General features: G+C 36.6%; 1 protein-coding gene across 1 annotated transcript in view; it reads left to right on the top strand.

The window, feature by feature from the left end:
* The window catches only part of PTPRD (protein tyrosine phosphatase receptor type D), a 325,556-nt gene that overhangs the window by 231,156 nt on the left and 74,101 nt on the right, over positions 1-20,299 (top strand). The window contains exon 27 of the mRNA XM_044920761.1: positions 12,029-12,152. Coding sequence (XP_044776696.1) covers positions 12,029-12,152 — 124 coding nt within the window. The remainder of the gene's footprint in view (positions 1-12,028; positions 12,153-20,299) is intronic.

Below are 20,299 nucleotides of genomic sequence, written 5' to 3'. Positions count from 1 at the left end.
CGTCTTTATGTCAGTAGATACATAGTTTCAATAGCTTCATAGGTTTTTCATACTCCAAGTCATTTAACCAGTCTCCGATAATAATAAGGTTCTTTCCTTTTTTCCGTCCCACTATTGTCATGGTTCTGTAGTGGCTACTCTATACTTTTGTCCAGGAGAAAGTCATATCTTTCACTTTCAAGGCTTTTAGGCAGAGTTTAGTGCCTGACAGAATGGCCAGAGTCTAATCCTAGGAAATGATGAATTTGAAGAAGGTGCGTGGTGGGATGCAAGTGAGTCAGATGGGGAAGGCAAAGAGATCACAGGCCAGGCCTCCAGACCATGAAAGTACCTTGATATGGTCACTTTACTCCAAGGCCTGATCCTTACCTTTGTAAATGTGAGAGGTAATTGGGTCCCAAAGACCTCACTTTCATTAGGTTTGTGATGTCCTTGGCCATGGTGTCAAGCTGTAATGACTGGGTGCTACCATCTTTCTGAGAGGATCAGGTAATCATGCTCATCAACCTTTCTGATCCTCCATTTTTCTGTGTGTCTACGAGTTACTTTGTCTCCTCTTGACTGACCTAGCTTTCCTTTAGCTATGTTAATGCAGGCATATTTTTTTTATTCTTATGTTAATCCCCATACATTACATCATTAGTTTTAGATGTAGTGTTCCATGATTCATTGTTTGTGAATAACACCCAGTGCTCCATGCAGAATGTGCCCTCCTCAATACCCACCACCAGGCTAACCCATCCTCCCACCCCCCTCCCCTCTAGAACCCTGTTTGTTTTTCAGAGTCCATCGTCTCTCATGGTTCGTCTACCCCTCCGATTTCCCCCGCTTCATTCTTCCCCTCCCGCTACCTTCTTCTTCTTCTTTTTTTTTTTTCTTAACATATATTGCATTATTTGTTTCAGAGGTACAGATCTGAGATTCAACAGTCTTGCACAATTCACAGCGCTTACCAGAGCACATACCCTCCCCAGCGTCTATCACCCAGTCGCCCCATCCCTCCCACCCCACCCCCCCACTCCAGCAACCCTCAGTTTGTTTCCTGCAATTAAGAATTCCTCATATCAGTGAGATCATATGATACATGTCTTTCTCTGTTTGACTTATTTCACTCAACATAATACCCTCCAGTTCCATCCACGTCGTTGCAAATGGCAAGATCTCATTCCTTTTGATGGCTGCATAATATTCCATTGTATATATATACCACATCTTCTTTATCCATTCATCAATGCAGGCATATTTTAATATATGTTCTAATACTTTAGAACATATTATACTTGAAGACATGTTTGATGATTGAATTGTGTAATACTCAAGCAACAGAGTAAGTCCATGGTTCCATTTTCAGAGCATTAAAAAAAAGGAAAGAAATTATGAGATAATTCTACGTAATATTTCAGCAATAATTTTAAAATATAAAATGTTAATCAGACAAAAGATTAAAGATTTTTTCTATATAATTATCAATGTATAAAATCAGTTAACTTTGCACTTTTCCTCCATAACTGAACACACATCCAACCAGCTTCTGCACCAGCACATTCTTTCCAGCCTCCACCCTGCCCCAGAAAAAAGGAAAAAAATATATAATTTGAAGAGGCTAAATTGCTGGTTTTATACATAACAGGGTAAATGTGTGTTAAGAGTCACATGTTCTGTTCTCTTCCTTTCTCTCTCTTCTGTGCAGCTCCATAGAAAAGTGGAACAAGGTGAATCAATGTGTCAGGCCAACCACCTTGTCACATTCAGGTTTTATTCCACTCTTACAGCAGCAGAATAGATAAGTGGAGACAGGTGTTGCTCTGCAGAAATTGCTGTCTTTACTTTTCCCCACCCACCTGTCCATGTGATAGAGTTTGTAAATGAACTTAGTATCTGTCTGTCTCTTGTTCTCTTTCTGCATATACATGCTCACTTGGCTGTGATGGTTATGTCACTGTATCTTGAAGCTCACCCAGACCCCAAGATATAGATACGGATACAAGGAAGTTAAGCCTACTCTAACCTTATAATTTATCGCCCAAATTGGGACACTTTGAAAGATGGCGCTTTGATAATGAAATTGGGACAAAAGTGTAAACTGGGGTATAAGCCCCCTACCCCCAACTTAAACCCTATGCCAGAGCTGAATCCTGGGCTGTTTATCCTTCCATCTGATCAGACCCTCCGATTCTCCCCACAAGGGCCAACAAGTGGCCTTGAGACCTCTGAGGAGCACATTTGTTAAAACAAACACCCCCCGAAAATGAAGGAAAAACCCACTGTATTAAAATGGTTAACAGTATGCACACGTAGGTAGTATGTCCAGAAAATTTGGTAATATGGTGTATACGGGATTGTTTCCTGGCAAAGAGTCCCTATGTGATACTTCAGAATAGTGAGTGGATATATGAAAGTTGGAAATCATAACATGGAAGGCTATCACCTGTTCACTTAGAAAGAATTTCAAATGTGCCAAAGTCCAAGGTGGCTCTTATCATGAATCAGGTTACAGACAAGTATGAGCCTGGGAGCCATTCGGACTATTTAAAAAGATTTTATATATCTCTGATCTATTCCAATATATGTTTACTTAATAGTCACATGTTCAGCAGGGAAACTTATTTAACTATTTTTAAGGTTCCGGGGTAAAAGTCACTGTTGCTATATATCCTGCCGGTAATGCATTTCAGTCATTCATTCTATAAATACATTTTAAAAATCAACTGTATGCCAAACACTGAGTATACAACATCAGATGAATTACAACCCCTTAGTGATATCCTCAAGTGATTCCATTTTTTCCCCAAAGATCAAGCATATAAAATTATCAAAGTACAGACATTTTTCTAATATATTTTATCTGGATTAATCTAATTTTACATTATAAAGCGAATATACATTTTAACAAAACAAATTAATCTCTGAAACTAATCTTTTAGTTTAGAAATAATCTCTAAAACTCTAGATTGTGTTAATTTGTTCTAGCCTTTCTAGTTTGCTTGCCACATGTAACATAGAAGAAAATAAACATGACACTTTAGGTTGTACTTTCTAAGCTACTTGAACACCATGGGTTATAAGTAGTAATGATCAACCTGTGTGTCTTCTTTAATTCGAAGCCTATATTTAGTACAGTATACTGTGTCCTTACCTATAAGGAGTAATAATATTAACAGCAAGGGGTTTTTAGTATGTATATGTGTAAGAATACATACATATATGTAAAGACACACTGTATCCAAAAGGCACAGGTAGAAACTCAGTGTGTTTCAACCGGATAGTTACACTAAATACGTTTGGGGATGGAATGAGGTAGGGGGATTTTTTTAAGTGATTACTTGGGATTTTCTGTATTCCGTCACAGATTTGGAGGAAGTGTCATGTTTTTTCATTAAAATTTTTATTCTTTGATAAGGAAATAAGATGTGAAAGGCTTTGATTGAACATTAACGAATGTTTATTCATATTTCAGTTTGGAAACTCACCTGTTTTTCCTCTCCCATCTGAAAATAAAAATGGGAGAGGAAACAAAGTTTTAACAAATTTTTAATTAAATAGCAACAAGGTAATACTGAAAGACTAGGATACATTTGTGTATGCTAGGTAGAGTAAAATGAGGGAAAGATTAGTGTTTTAAAATTAGGTTAGAAATCAGAATAGTTGATAAAGAAAAATTAATGTATCACTTAAAACTCAACTGATCAAATACTAAAAAACAAGATGATGATTTATCTTCCTTATATATTACTTATAAAATGCTGTTATAATAGGAGGCACAAAACAATTACAAAACCACTCTTCATCAATTTTTTTAAAGTTTTTTTTTTAAAGATTTTATTTATTTATTTGAGAGAGAGAATGAGAGAGACAGAGAGCACATGAGAGGGGGGAGGGTCAGAGGGAGAAGCAGGCTCCCCGCCGAGCAGGGAGCCCGATGCGGGACTCGATCCTGGGACTCCAGGATCATGACCTGAGCCGAAGGCAGTCGCTTAACCAACTGAGCCACCCAGGGGCCCTAAAAATTTTTTAAAAGATTGATTTATTCATTTTAGAGAGAGCATGGGGGGAGGGGCAGAGGAGAGAGAAACTCAAACAGACTCCACGCTGAGGGCAGAGTCCTACATGGGGCTCGATCTCACGACCCTGAAATCAGGACCTGAGCCGAAACCAAGAGTCAGATGCTTAACTGAAAGGGCCACCCAGGCACCCCAGTTAGTTTTGTTTTTGAATCTACTTTTACACTGTATTTCTGAATGGTCAGGTCTCAAATGAAATGGAAAACTGAGAAATATATGTGGTTATTCGTGCTCTGTTTTTGGTGGTAGTTGTTGTTATCTACCCCAGAAAAGTAGATCAGTTTCCAAATGATAGGGATGGACATAATGTTATGTAGCAAGTGGGAGGACAGAAGTGGATTTCTTTGCCTAGATTAACTGGGCAATTACGTTAGTTTTATGCTTCAGTGTCAAAGGAGATCGATCCACTTAGCGTCAGGGAGAAAGCAGACATTCCTTGGACACTGAGATTGTCTTAAATCAGATTGTTCTCACACAAGTCAGTGGATGGGGGCAGGAAAAGGAAAACATCCTCCATTCTTTCACTGAGAATTTTGCATCAGGTGTTTTACTTGTGTTATTTTACTTAATACTTTTGGGTCAATACAAACGTGGCAGCATTTACAGAGTGGTAAGAAATTAATGCATTCATCTTGTTAATTTGGTGCCACAATCTAGTGCCCTGTTGTTCACAGAAAAGAAAGGATGCCACTGTGAATTTATTCAGTTTAATGCTGTACATAGATTGCAATCGATAGATAATTTTGTTACCTATACACAGTTCTTTTTATAAACACTGTGATTACTTTCTATCAATTCAATCAACTTTATCTCTTTAATCAGAGCAGTTTAATAAAATTTTAATAACATTTTCTTGCCCCAAACTGTCTGGAAATTTTTTAATTATTGTTGCTTTTCCAAATAACATCAGAAATCCTAGTCTGTGAATTATATTTGTAAAAATGATTATCCATGAAGCTCTAGTCTTTAAGAACATCAACTATAATTCTATCGCTTTCTTATTACGCACCTTAATTTGATCTAGCACCTTACAGTACTATCTAGGAAAATGTTGAGGCACATTAAAAAAAGCATAATAAAAAATCTGGCCTTTTAAATCTTCAGATCTTAAAGTTGCATGTTCTCTTCTAAACTCTCATTTGAAAAGATCTGTCAAAAATCGTTTTTTTCCAGTCACACATTAAAAGTAGTAAAATAGCTTATCTGCATTCCAGAGATCACATAGCATGTCCTACTGAATTGAAAAAGAATCTGGTATTTGTTGTTGTTGCATTATTGTTTTTTTGTCATTTTGAATTTATGGTAAATTACGACAAAGTTAAATATACTTCTAGGAGTAAATGGAATTCTCAAAGAAAATAAGCTAACTCATCCTTAGTGCCAAGATATAATCTAGAAAAAAAAAAATATTCGGGGCGCCTGGGTGGCTCAGTTGGTTAAGCTGCTGCCTTCAGCTCAGATCATGATTCCAGAGTCCTGGGATCGAGCCCCATATCGGGCTCCTTGCTCTGCGGGGAGCCTGCTTCTCCCTCTCCCTCTGCCTGCCACTCCCCCTGCTTGTGCTCTCTCTCTCTCTCTGTATCAAATAAATAAATAAAATCTTTTAAAAAAAAAGAAAAAAAATATTCATCAACTGGTTGCCTCAAATATTTACTCATGTCATATGGCTGAATGGTTTACAATGAGTATAGTGTCTCCTTTTTGCTTCTCTACATATCAATTCTAATGTAAATAAAGAAATTATTACTTCAAGTACTTCTCTATAAGTATTTGTTACATAATATACTGTAACTGGGATTGCAAATCAAACCACTAGACAAGAGATAAGTTAATACAATTTTATCACTTATTTGAAGAAAAAAATTGTGTATAAAAATACCTGGTTGCAGTATTTTTAATGACTTTGCAAGTGTTGTACATTTATAAATTGTTCATCTTTCCACTTAAAGATGGAGAACTTCCATATGCATTCATTAGTTAACATTGAGAGTCTTGAAAAGTCCCTTTTTCAGTCCTTCAGATTCTAATTGTGGCCTAGATCAGAGATGCTTTTATAGCAAAAGACTTAGGAAGTTTTGATAACCAATTGGATAAAGGAGAAGAGAGAAGATGAGGGCACCAATCTGGGAAGACTTTAATAGAAAAAGGGAACAGAGCAGACTGCCAAAGCTAACCATGCGCAAAGAGAAAGCCAGCACGTGGGACTCAGGGGCTCTGACCCTCCAGACTTTGCTCATGATCATACTTTCCACTCCTTCCTCACATTCCTCTTCTTAAAGCATCATTGGATTCAACTAAAGGCATGTTCTTCTCTTTGAAGAAAGTGCTCATTATACCAATTGCAGGCCTTTGCTAATTGTGCAAAATATAGCCCTTCTCAACCATGCAAACATGGGTCTTTTTCAAATGGATACATATTAATTTACCATTTTCAATCTGGGAGAGAGAGAGAATATGAATGAATGAGAATTTAAAAAGGCTTCATTGCAGAAATACAGTCAATCGCAGATTGCTCTTCTAAACCTCAGAAAGGGCTTGAAAGTATATGGGTGCAAACCACACTAAGGACTAAATGAGCCTACTGATCAGGAACTCTGGAATGGTAGTGTTTCTCTGGAGGTTAAGGTCATTCAGAGTTCAATTCCCAGTAAAAAGGATGGTTAGTCTGACACATAGTTTGCCTAGTCAAGTAGCTGGTCTATTCCTTCCATATAATTACATTTTTATTGTTTTAAAACACACAAAAACAGGGTATAGCTTTTTTGTGGTTTCTCTTTGATGAGTTTCTAAAGGGAATAGTTTGAGGTTTTTCTCTTGGTGGAGTGAGGAGAAGTGGGACACACAATAACTAGTATTGTAGAGAGTTTGCACATGTGGATTATATTTTTCTTTTTGGTAGAGAAGTTGAAATTTTGCAGAACCATATTGAAAGGACTTGCTTCAAGTTGATGACTGCAGCTTTATCAAAAAAGGTCACTCTCTGGATGCAGTTTTACTCAGTGACTGTAATGTGATGTGCAAATTTATGAGCACTCCCTTGTTTTGAGTTTAGAATTATAAATATAAATTAGAAGCACCATAGAGATTTTTGTTTCCAAACCTCTCATTGTATTTCAAAAGCATAATGGAAAGACCTACGTAAAACAATCAAGAAATCTTCTCAAACTTGGCCAGAGAAGAAGCATAAAATGGCAGCCAGGCATTCCTACTGGGCCCGCACGGAGTTTACTAGCTGTTTGACCTTGAGAACGTTATTTAATTTCTCTGCATCTCAGTTTCCTCATTTGGAGGATGGTGATCATAATGGTACTTCTAGGTTCTTTGTGAAGATAAAATTAGTATTAACTAATTTATATGTGAAGCACAAAGAAAACACAGTAAATGTGATGTAAGTGTTATTATAACTATTGGATATAAAATATATTTTAAATCTGACTTTTTATCAAGAATATAGTGCAAAATTATAAATCCATCAGTTATATGTAGTTTATTTTTCCACTTATCTATTTTTTCCACTTATCTATTTTAAGACAAAGTTCTAGTTGGTTAAAAAAAATTAGAACTTTCAGACCATCAAGTTAAAGACTACATAAATGCAAAGTATTTGACATTAGTTGCTGTCTACTCAAGATTTTCCCTTTCTTCTTTAAATTACAGGAAGGTTTTTCTTTGGTCACTGTTTTCAGTAAGGCAAAACCATTGAGCTGAAGATCTGTTAGTATTAGAATGATTCAGTCATAGGTATTGGGGATGGGGGGGGGGTGTCATGTGTCCCGTGTGCAGATAGGGAAGCAAAGTAATATGGTTTGACATATAGGGAAAGTTTAGGTGCTACATACTCTTCATCCAGTACATTCAAGGGCCTTGTTGAAACAAAAGGAAACAGGAAGTAGCATTCTTGTTTTCGAATTCTGTGACAATGCAATGTACAAATGCCATATAGCTTATTTTTTTAAAAAGTCTACTAATCCAATTTGGGGTGAATACATCTAGCTTGCTTTATTTCCAACTTGCAAACTTTCCTCCAGGGCAGCTACAGAAAACCTGGCCAGGATTCCAGCTCGTGAGGGTAGAATTTGGGATTGAGTTCTGGGAAGGAGGGGATATCTCACCAAAAGTTGTTTCGATAAATAGAGTTGAAAGGATGAGAAGAGAGTCGGGCTGAAGAAAACCAAATGCCAACAGCAGGAAGAAATTGAATCCACTAGGAACAAGGGTGCTTATTTCAAATTGTTTTGAATAATGTTGGGGTGGTGTCAGTTTAACTTTATAGTAGGAAGATACATGGTCATGGTGGGTTGGCCAAAAATATGAGATGAGAGTGGAAATCAATTTCTCCACACCTGCGTTGTTCTTTCTCCATGTTGGCCATTTTATTCTTCCTCTTTTAAGAGGATCTCAGCAAGAGATACCAGAACACAAAGAGGCAAAGCAACTGTACCATTACCGGCACTAAGAAAAACACAGGTCCTAATATCAGGGCTGTGAGACTGAGCCTCGCATGGGCTCCATGCTCACCGGGGCGTTTGCTCGAGGTTCTCTCTCTCTGCCCCTCCTACTAGTGCTCTCTCTTTCTCTGTCTCAAATAAGTGAATAAATAAATCTTTAAAAAAAGGTCTGTTTTGAGAATTAGGGTCTTATTCATCCATGATATCTTTGCTTCATTAACATGGAGAATTGAAATTTGATTTTCCTCAACCAGTTTTATTTTTTCTCAATAAAAAAAGTCATCTTATACCTCACCTACTTTCAGTAGTTGTTATTCCTTACTGAGTTTACTGCTCTCAGCTTTCTGACAAACTCCAAAATAATGACCTATGCTGTGTATTGTTACACGTTCAGTCAGACAGATAGATACAGATAGATGAGTATGTGTTGCACAAAGACAGTTTAGCATTATTTAATCAATGTTTGTTTGATCTGCGTAAAACGAGTATGAATGTAAGCTGCACCCCATCTGTTCTATCATTCGTGTGAAGCCAACCTCATTTCTAAAACTTGATTTCTTATGTAATTGCCCCAGAATGACAGAGGATGATCAGCTGGAAAGAAATACATTTCAGACTGGCGAGATAAAGAATAGTTATGTTTAAGTGTTGGGCTTCTTCGTTTTTCAGTGGCCTTCAGGATAAGTAGCATCATGGCTTGGTAATTACCAGCTGTTAATCATCAGCTGGGCTTTGATATCACACAGACCTGGGTTTGAGGGTGAAGGTATGAGTCTAGCTGTGTGAGTAAATTACTTAACCACCGAATCGCATAGTGCCACAGAGAAGGCCCTTAGTAAGATTTATTGAATTAATCTTTCTTTACTTCAGTTTCCTTGTCTGGAAAATAACAATACGTACCTCATAACACTTGTGAAAATTAAACAGGATACTGCATGACCCAGTAGCTATTATAATTATCCTACTACTATAGGTCTTCTTCTCATGCATCATCCTTTAAGCTTAAACATATTAACACATGTGACATAAAATTCATGTTTCCATGACTGGTTTTTAAACTCTTCAATGTAGGTATCAAATCAAGCATTCAGAAGGCTGGGAATATGTGGCAAGAGTGGAAACAGACATAAGTTAACAGTGTCTGTGTTGAGAGATGCAATTTCATTAGTCTAATTAAATGCATGCCACTTTACACATCTGTGAGTGATCTTAGTCTGAAGAACAGGGCCATCAGAGGAAGTAATATCTTCTGCCAAAGCACTGTACATCAGTGAGCCTAGGAGCTTCTGGGGATATTTTAGAGAATAATGTGTAAGAAGCTTATGTACTCAACAATGCTCCTCAGTATAAAGTGGAATATCACTGGTAGTTGTAATTTCAGGATCACATACTTTACTATTAAGCCATACGATAATGAGTGCTAAAGTATTAGTTTAGCACACTGTTAACTGCAGTTTCCATAGTCTGTTCTTTAACTCCCATGTTACATGGAAGAATGACTCCACGATTTCTTTTTATGAACTCTTTTCAACAACATCTATTCCTCAATTCAATTCATTTAAGGAAACCTGTTGAACCTAATTTATTGAGCCATCTTTGTAGATGCAAAGATGACTAAAGGCGTATAGGTAGGACTGTGGCTAAGGACTTTAGAATCTAAGCTGTAGGTCATTCAGAGCCAGTGGAAGTTCTTAGGCAGGAACCTAACCTGTCCAGAGCAGAGCTTCAGAAATACTACTTTGGTATGAAGAGTGCATTAGAGTGAGAGTTCAAAGAGAGAGTTCAAGCAGACATCAGATACTGAAGGATTGGATTTAGGGAGTGGCAGTGAGCTGGTAGATTTAGGACTGATTTAAGAAAATTTTAAGGTAGGGTTTGCTCACCAAATAAAGCTGCTTTGTGTGGAGAAAGTTCAAGGTTGACTTGAAGGCTTCCACCCAGGCATCCGCATGTTTCAGCTCACTGGATACTTGGAGAGAAGTACATTCCACAGGGGAGATGATGAGCTTCCCTGGAAGAACAAACTAGAAAGACCCCTAATTATATTATCCTTTAGACTCTAAAGCACGGATAATTATTTTGCTGAATACTGTTCAGTGATGGACTCGTTATATATAGGTTAGCAGAGGCTAAGAAAAGAAAAGGGGTTTTATAATCCTTAGTAAATTAGAGACTGCAATCTATCCTGCTGAGAATTTTAGTATGTTTGGAGGCTATTCATGACGGTTAATAGGTTGACTCTTTACCATCCCTATTAAACACAAAATATACACATCTTTAGTAAGTAACAGCAATTGGTTATGTTTTACTTTCCAGGTCTACATATACATATTGAAGCATGGTAAATGCCCAGGATCAAAAACAACTGCTAAAAATTCTATTAACATAACATAGTATCTTTACTTTTTTAAAGAATTTTACCTGTATATAAACCCAATTTATCATTATTTCTGAAAACTTGACTTTAATCATTTGAAATCATGTTTATGTAATTACTGAACTCATGTTTCCATATACCATGAAATTATATCTTAAGAAAGTGTCAGTATCGTATGATCAAAGAAAAGATGTTTTGATTTCCGTAACATTGCAGGAAATTAAAAAGTCCCTCGGAGTTTTATAATCAAATCCAGAATCCAGTCTCAAAATAATGGTTCTGCTTTAACTATAAAAAATGTATATATTATTTTATATTTGTGCAATATTTACTTTAGATTATTGAATAATGGCTTGTTGAATGAAGGCATCAAGAAAAGTCATTAAAAATCAGAAAAAATAAGTTTAAAATAAAGAATAAAAAGAAGCAAACTTTGTAAATATAACGCAATGATAAATAGGAAATAAATACAAAAGTAAGTAGATCCTATTTGCATTGGGTCATGAATTGATATTTGAAGATGATTATTAGATTTAACCAACTTCCTTTCTTTACAATTATTCTTAACTATTTGAATTGTACAAATTGCCTTGTGATACTGGTCATAGTGTGTTATGGAGAAACAGACACAATTTTAAGTTGCCATCAGGTTGTAAGCCCGTAGGCAAAGAAAGAACAGTGAAGCCTTTGTCCAGTGAAGCTAGTGAATGACCAGTGAATGTAAGGGTGAGGCTAGGTCCTGACAGGAAAGAGTAGGGAGAATAATCAAGATAAAATAATGTTCATAGAACCAGAAGGAATATTGAACCAGATAATTTGTAAACTCCAGCTGCAGAGAAGGAAATGGAAAAGTAAAACAATTTTTAAAACCCTGCCTTTCCAATATTCACAGAACATCTATATTGACTTTTTTTTTTCATTTGAATCAGTGTTGGTGACTATCACTGTTTTTTACTATGATTAATCATTTCGTGTTATGCTAGTTATATTACTGTTCAGCTTCATAGCTAGGGTCATCTTTGATGAAGTGTGGCTTCAGACTTTTCTTTTTAAATCATGTTTGTTACTTGTGATAAATGCCTATAATCTGTGTTATCAAATATTGATTTTGTGTGTGTATATGTGCCGTTTTTCTTTTAAAGTCAATTGACCCTGGCCAGCAGTTCACATGGGAACATTCAAACTTGGAAGTAAACAAACCAAAGAATAGATATGCAAATGTAATCGCATATGATCATTCCCGGATTCTCCTATCAGCAATAGAAGGTAAGGAAATTCAGACATTATTTACACTTTTATTTTCATGAGTTTAAGAGTGTGCATGGAAATATAATTTTAACTAGGTTTTTTGCTATCTATGGACATAGTTAATTAAGATTCGGGTATCACTTATTCTCACATTTTCTTTCTCATACAAATATACTATGTATATTTGGGCACACAAAATCCCTAACACCATATAACATAGAAGCATCTCTCATTACCTTCTTGGCTTGACTCTAGGTGGAAGACTTCATAATGTAGTTGATGTTTATAGAGGGGAAGCAAATCGAGGTTGCCCATTTTACTGATGGTTGCTGATGGTTATAAATAAACAGGTGATTGTCAGAAGATGCTCATTGACTATTATTTTTAAATGGGGGGGGGGGCTTCTTTGTAAATAAACCGGGATAGCCACTAGGGACAGTCTAAAGGTTAGGAGTTGGTGGTGTGGTAATTAATTAAAATTAAGCATATTGGAAATGTCTGGTACAGCTAATTTGTGGACTGCTTAGTAATCTATCTCTCACAATTGTAGCAAGGAGTGCATTCCAGAAGGAATGATTGCTCCTAAAAGATGGGGATTACACCTCTATTATACCTAGCTTCTTGTAAGGATTCATGAGGAGAGTATTTTCCATTCATCCCCTTCCAGTAATAAATCCCTTCACATGGCATATTAAAATCAATTAGGAGCTCATGTTCAACATTCAGTATTTTGTTAGTTTTTTTTTGTTTGTTTGTTTTGTTTTTGGCTATGGTAGCATATTTCTGTCCTTAGAAAAGAGTTTACAATGTCACTTAAATCCTTCCTTCTGTCCTAATAGCTAAGCTGGACCACCACTTCATCCTCATTGGCATCCTTTAGAAAAGCTCTGTGGCCTTTTCATACTTGAAAGTTCACTGCTTACGCTCTTCCAGATGTTTTAGTAAACATTAAATAATACCAGATTCAGACCCAAGTCCTTTTTAGAACCTGGCAGTTCAAACATTTTCATCTATAGTCGTTCAAGTATCTTTCACTTTTTTCTGCTCCTCAAATCTGTGATGACTACCACTTTATCTCATAACTCTGATCAGGTCCTACAAATCCAACATGCTTCATTTAGTACCAAATTTAATCTGAAAGTGAGACACTGCTTAAAGTCTTCCCCAGTAAGCACACAAGGCAACCAATACATTTATTTCCAGTTTTATGGGAAGAACTATCTTTCAGCATTTGAGCAAGCCCATACCTGCAGCCCCCTTTCTTCAAACTGGTGTTATGTGGCATAGATATATTTTGTAAAATTCTCGCAATTAATTTTACTTTTGATGTTGGAAAATGTTATAATTCCTTTTTGAGGCTATTGAAGTACTAGGAGCTCAAGAGTTAACCTTTTTCCATATGGGAAAAAAATTGATCAGGTTTATCAAAATTTCACCAATGCTAGTTCTTCAAACAGGATGGTGTCAAACAGGTAATTGCTTCAAGTCCTGTTTGAAAACTGTAATTGGTATATGTGGAGGATTAGCATATAACATTTACATTTTATCTTTGTATTTCCCACTTTAAAATGTAAAAAAATAAATAAATAGCAATTTCTTGGACGTGAGACAAGAAGTCTCAAGTCAACTCCATAGTTAATAAGAAATTAAACCAAGTCACAAGTGGAGGAGAGAAATCTTTTTTCCATTAGTGAAACAGGTAAATTATAGAAACTAAATGAATGTAAACTGAGAACCTATTTGGCACGATCTTGGCTGGAGAACTTGTCAGTCTGCTTTTGCTGTATTGTAGCATTGTTTCCACTCAGAATTAGGTCATTCAGTATTACCATGTCCCTGTGCTTCGCCCACTTTTATCAGTATTTTCCTTAACCTGTTATTTTCCACCATTTAATAGTAAAGTATGTTGAAGGACAAAGAATATTCCTCCTTGTCCTTTTATTATGATAGATGGAAACTATGTACATTTCATTCCTATGCTATTTTTACAGTACAAAAGCAAAAGCACTTGAATCAGACTAAAACCTGCCTTTTTATAGCTCTGTGCTCACAAATATACCCTAAATCTAGAGCTGACCTAGAAACCAAAAGTCTTTCAATTTTGTCTTACACAAAAGGTTAGAAGCATTTAATTGAAGTTTATGGGCTATATAAGAGCTTTAATCTAGATTACAACCATGAACAGCGTTTTATCTTAGACTAAGCCCTACTCAGCAGATATTTAAGGGGATAAACGATCATCCTATATCTTAAGCACGGAAAAGGAATGCTGGCAACAGGAACCGCAGAACCGCCAACTGGGGCTTCTCACATAAAGGGAGCTTTGATAACACAGAGCCAGATTTTTCAAGAGGATTTAAATGTTAAGAGACTTCATGCACAATTTATAAAATTTAACATGCTTGTTTTGGGTTCCACCTGTGGTGATAACTTAAAAGACTTTGGTTGAACGTTTTAGTTTGGACATTTTTGCTGCTGTTCTCCATGGCGCTGGCCCCTCTTCATGTTTACTTTGCAGAGTGGTCTGACAGACAATAAAGGAAAACTGGAAGTTGCCACAGTGATTCATATTATCTTTATCTTTGTTTCCTAGAGCAAAACCTTTACACTACTTCCGCTGAGCAATGGCAGGGGATATAAACTAAAGAATGGGGAATTGTGTGTCAGCACGAGTGTGCTTATTGAATTCTGTGAAAATAGTGATACTTCATGACATGTTTCCAAATTACAGTCATTTTATTTATGTTGGGGAAAATGTAGAATAAATTCAAGAGAGTCTCAACTACAGAAATGCTTACATTTTTTGAATTATAGAGCAAGCACTATGGAAACACAATTAAATTTTTGACCAGTCCAGTTACTGTTGGCCTCCGCTCCATGTTTAAGCTGTCCTTAAGAGACATCAGTAATTCCTGAGGAAGAGAGGTGATAGGATTTATTTTCATAGTGTAAGCTAAATATTGTCAAAGACTAAATGGAGACTAATACTTATACGTACGTACATAAAATAATATATAATTATATGTTTAATCTTATAGAATCCAAAGTTGCTCATTACTTTTACTAAAGTAGGAAAAAACAAATGGATAAACCAAAAGATGAGAAGAGCAAGGAAATCTGGGTTTGGGTCACAGCTCTGTCACTTCCTAGTCATGTAACCTCATCTTCTCTGAGTGTCAATTCCTAGCTGAAACCTTTTTTTTTTTTTTTAATTTGAGTATAGTTGACATACAATGTTACATTAGTTTGAAGTATACAACATAAGTGTTATGCAACTGATTCAACTTCTCTGTAAGTTATGCTGAGCTCACCACAAATGTAGCCTCCATCTGTCCCCATACAATGCTTTTAAAATATCACTGACCATATTCCCCATGTTGTGCCCTTATTCCCATGACTTATTTATCCCATAACTGAAAACCTGTATCTCCCATTCCCCTTCACCCATTTGGCCCATCCCCTCATCCCCCTTTCCTCTGACAACCACCAATTTTTTCTCTGTATTTATAGGTCTGATTCTGCTTTTTATTTGTTTATTCATTTGTTTTATTTTTTTTTAATTCCACATATGAGTGAAATCTCTTTTACTTCTGACTTCTATGAATTACCTCTATGTAGCTTTCCTATCAATTATATCATTTACTGTACACACTACGTTATTTTGCTATATATATGTGTGTATGTATATATATACACACACACAGTCACACCATATATAAGTAATAGAGCTCAAATTGAAAGTGAGCTTTTCTGATTCCTCAGCTCATGCTTGCATGGGCCCACCTCATTCACACTGCTTTCCTACAGATAGGCAATGTGTCTGTGACTGAGTCACTAGCTTGAATCCAAATACCCAGACTTATCATTTTGCCTAAAAATCCATTTTATCATTTGTCTAACCTACGGATAATGCGAACATTGCATTTTAGTATTTCATTTCTTATTTTATGGCATAATTAATCTGAGGCAATGACACAATATGGGAAATCATCAGTGATCCAAATGCTTTAGAGTCCTGTAGTTGCAGAAGTAAGGTCAAGTACATCTATCTCTAACTGATTCCAAAGGTGGTCTACTTACCTCAGTATCTTTGTCTGTATCTTCAACTTCTTATAAACTCAGGAATATCAATAAATGGAAGATTATTTATTGTAATGTCTAATAACTAGCATAACTTCAATCTAATTATTTCAGTCCTAGATTTTTTTTAAAAAGGCGTTTTTTCCCCCTAAAATGTAATTACTCTTCACTGCTGCCAGTATTCTATTTCTATTAGTAGGATCATAATTAACATTTCACTTTAAAAGGCATATTCAAATGGAATTTTTAAAATCATTGCCCACGGGACACCTGGGTGGCTCCATCGGTTAAGTGTCTGCCTTCAGCTCGGGTCATGATCCCAGGGTCCTGGGATCAAGCCCCGTGTCAGGCTCCCTGCTCAGTGGGGGAGTCTGCTTCTCCTTCTCCCTCTACCCCCCTGCTTGTGCTCTCGCTCTCACACTCTTTGTCTCTCTCTCAAATAAATAAAAGCTTTAAAAAAAATTGTTGGCCAGGACTAAATATAAAACAAAATTTAAAACCCTACTTTTTATGTCAACAATAAAGACAAGAACTTAGAATAGATATCATTATCTGGGTACCTATGGTGTGTTGGGCAACATGTCATAGATTTTATATCATGTATGAAATCATGGATAGATTTTATCTATAATGTTCAGAACAACCTCAAAAGCTAGTTGTTATTGTCAATTTTATAGATGAAGAAACTGTTAAACTTTTTTTAAGGATTTTATTTATTCATTTGAGAGACAGACAGACAGAGAGAGCATAAGCAGGGGAGAGAGACAGAGGCAGAAGAAGAAGCAGACTCTCCGCTGAGCTGGAGCCCAACATGGGGCTCGATCTCAGGACCCTGGCATCATGACCTGAGCTGAAGGCAGACCCTTAACCATCTGAGCCACCCAGGTGCCCCCAAATTGTTAAACTTTTAAAAATCAAGTAGCTTGGCTCTTTCCACAGTTTGGCTATTGTGGACATTGCTGCTATAAACATCGGGGTGCACGTACCCCTTCGGATCCCTACTTTTGTATCTTTGGGGTAAATACCCAGTAGTGCAATTGCTGGATCATATGGTAGCTCTATTTTCAACTTTTTGAGGAACCTCCATACAGTTTTCCAGAGTGGCTGCACCAGCTTGCATTCCCAACAACAGTGTAGGAGGGTTCCCCTTTCTCCGCATCCCCGCCAACATCTGTCCTTTCCTGACTTGTTAATTTGAGCCATTCTGACTGGTGTGAGATGGTATCTCATTGAGGTTTTGATTTGGATTTCCCTGATGCCGAGTGATACTGAGCACTTTTTCATGTGTCTGTTGGCCATTTGGATGTCTTCTTTGGAAAAATGTCTGTTCATGTCTTCTGCCCATTTCTTGATTGGATTCTTTGTTCTTTGGGTGTTGAGTTTGATGAGTTCTTTATAGATTTTGGATACTAGCCCTTTATCTGATATGTCATTTGCAAATATCTTCTCCCATTCTGTCCGTTGTCTTTTGGTTTTGTTGACTGTTTCCTTTGCTTTGCAAAAGCTTTTTATCTTGATGAAGTCCCAATAGTTCATTTTTGCCCTTGCCTCCCTTGCCTTTGGCGATGTTTCTAGGAAGAAGTTGCTGTGGCTGAGGTCAAAGAGGTTGCTGCCTGTGTTCTCCTTTAGGATTTTGATGGACTCCTGTCTCACATTGAGGTCTTTCAACCATTTGGAGTCTATTTTTGTGTGTGGTGTAAGGAAATGGTCCAGTTTCATTCTTCTGCATGTATCATATGATCTCACTGATATGAGGAATTCTTAATTGTAGGAAACAAACTGAGGGCTGCTGGATTGGGGGGTGGGGTGGGATGGATGGGGTGACTGGGTGTTAGACACTGGGGAGGGTATGTGCTCTGGTAAGCGCTGTGAATTGTGCAAGACTGTTGAATCTCAGATCTGTACCTCTGAAACAAATAATGCAATATATGTTAAGAAAAAAAAAAGAAGAAGAAGGTAGCAGGAGGGGAAGAATGAAGTGGGGGAAATCGGAGGGGTAGACGAACCGTGAGAGACGATGGACTCTGAAAAACAAACAGGGTTCTAGAGGGGAGGGGGGTGGGAGGATGGGTTAGCCTGGTGGTGGGTATTGAGGAGGGCACATTCTGCATGGAGCACTGGGTGTTATGCACAAACAATGAATCATGGAACACTTCATCTAAAACTAATGATGTAATGTATGGGGATTAACATAAGAATAAAAAAAATAAAAATAAATAAAAATAAAAATCAAGTAGCTTGTTTATAATTAGTAGCTAGTAGTTGGTGACAGAGCCAAAGTTCTCATATGAGTCAGTAGGACTCAGGACTGCTCTTCTCTCAAACTGGCCACTCAGAACTACAGCAGCTTTAGAAGACATAATGACTGCTCCTATATATGTCATGCCTAAATCAAAAATGATGGCTTTTTGGCTGGGAAGACTGTCTAGGAATTTTGAAATATACATTTTCAAACACTCATGTTGGAAATCTGAGAACTAGAAGTCTTCAATTGTGCTCTTAGACTCTAGTCAAAGTGAAGTTTTACAAAGAATAAATGACATATAAATGCTTTCAGGTGGATTTTTTTGTTTGTTTAATATGATTTTTAAAGTTCTATTAGGAAGAACACTGAATAAGAAGACAGAAGACTGAAAACTAAATTCTAAGTTAAACTGTTCTGTGATCTTCCGCATGTCACTTAGTACAGTTAACCCTTTGGGGAAGCTAGATCCTTTTTAGAACCTGATGAGCATTTTAAACCCTACTTGAAAACAAAAGGCACTTACCCAATTTATTTGTACACCAATTTCAGAGAGTTTAAGGACACAGAAGCCTTTTGTAAGCCTATTCATCAATTTAGAAACCCCTGACTTAGTGTGTTTTGTTCTGTTTGAGAGCCGAATGAGAATGCATTAAGACCCTTCCTGCTCTTCCTAAAATTCTGAAAGTTGATTCTAAATCTAGAAATCAATAGATACTGAGCAATATTTATTAGATAAATATTAAATCTTGGGCATTAAAAGATTCATTCTTCTGAAACAAAGAAACAAACAAAAAACCCCACATTTAAGCTAGAGAGTTTACACCAAATAGAACTATTAGCCTGTGTGTGTGTCTTCTACCAAGCCAAATTTAAATGGTTTTATCTATGAAAGAGTTACAAATGACAAATAGGAGTGCCTGGCTGGCTCAGTTGGTTAAGCATCCGATTCTTGATTTTGGCAGGTCATGATCTCAGGGTTGTGAGATTGAGCCCAGAGTCCAACTCTGCACTCAGCAGGGAGTCTGTTTGAGATTTGCTCTCTCCCTCTGCCCCCTCCCCATCCCACACTTGTGCTCTCTGTCTCTCTTAATAAATAAAAAAAAAAATGACACAGAATAACCGACATCATGTCATATGCATTCTGTAACACTAGTGCTTGTTAATCTAATAAGAGAAGCTTAGTGAAATACAGTTTTTTTTTTTTTTTCTGGTTTTGGGGGAATATACTTAAGGTTTCAAAACATAAATATATGTATTCACTTTTTCTCTTTAATGGATACCTCCTTGCAAGGGCCCATACACTTCTCAAGAACTTCTTTTCTATTAAATCATCCTAGGCTCTTCTTGCTTCTGAAGAGTTTATGCCTCAGTTTCCTCATCTGTGCCATAGGATTAATAATAGTACCTACCTCCTAGAATGATTAGGACAATTTAATGAATTAATACATATAAAGTTGTTGGGAGAATGGCACAAAGAAAATGCCTAATAAATATTGGAAACTATGAAAATTGTCAGTGCTGTTATGAATTCTGTTATTACTATTAATATGTCCTTTTGTCCTCAGATGGATTTCTTTTGTATATGATCTATGGAAAAATTAATAATATCCAAATGAGAAAGTTGCATATAGTTTCTTCACTCTGTGAAGAAAAAAATATATTGGTGCTTGATAAATGGAAACCAGACCCATAATAGCATTACAAATTTCAACAGGGGGAGAATATGTTCTTTTAAATGGAAATACAAAATCTATCATCTGTTTGATTTGCATAATAGGAGCAATTCAAAAAAATCCAACTGTAAATAATACAGATGATGTTACAACAACTCGATCATTTG

This window comes from Neomonachus schauinslandi, chromosome 13 (assembly GCF_002201575.2).
Source record: "Neomonachus schauinslandi chromosome 13, ASM220157v2, whole genome shotgun sequence".
NCBI lineage: Eukaryota > Metazoa > Chordata > Mammalia > Carnivora > Phocidae > Neomonachus > Neomonachus schauinslandi.
This window is presented reverse-complemented; position numbering and strand designations above follow the sequence as displayed.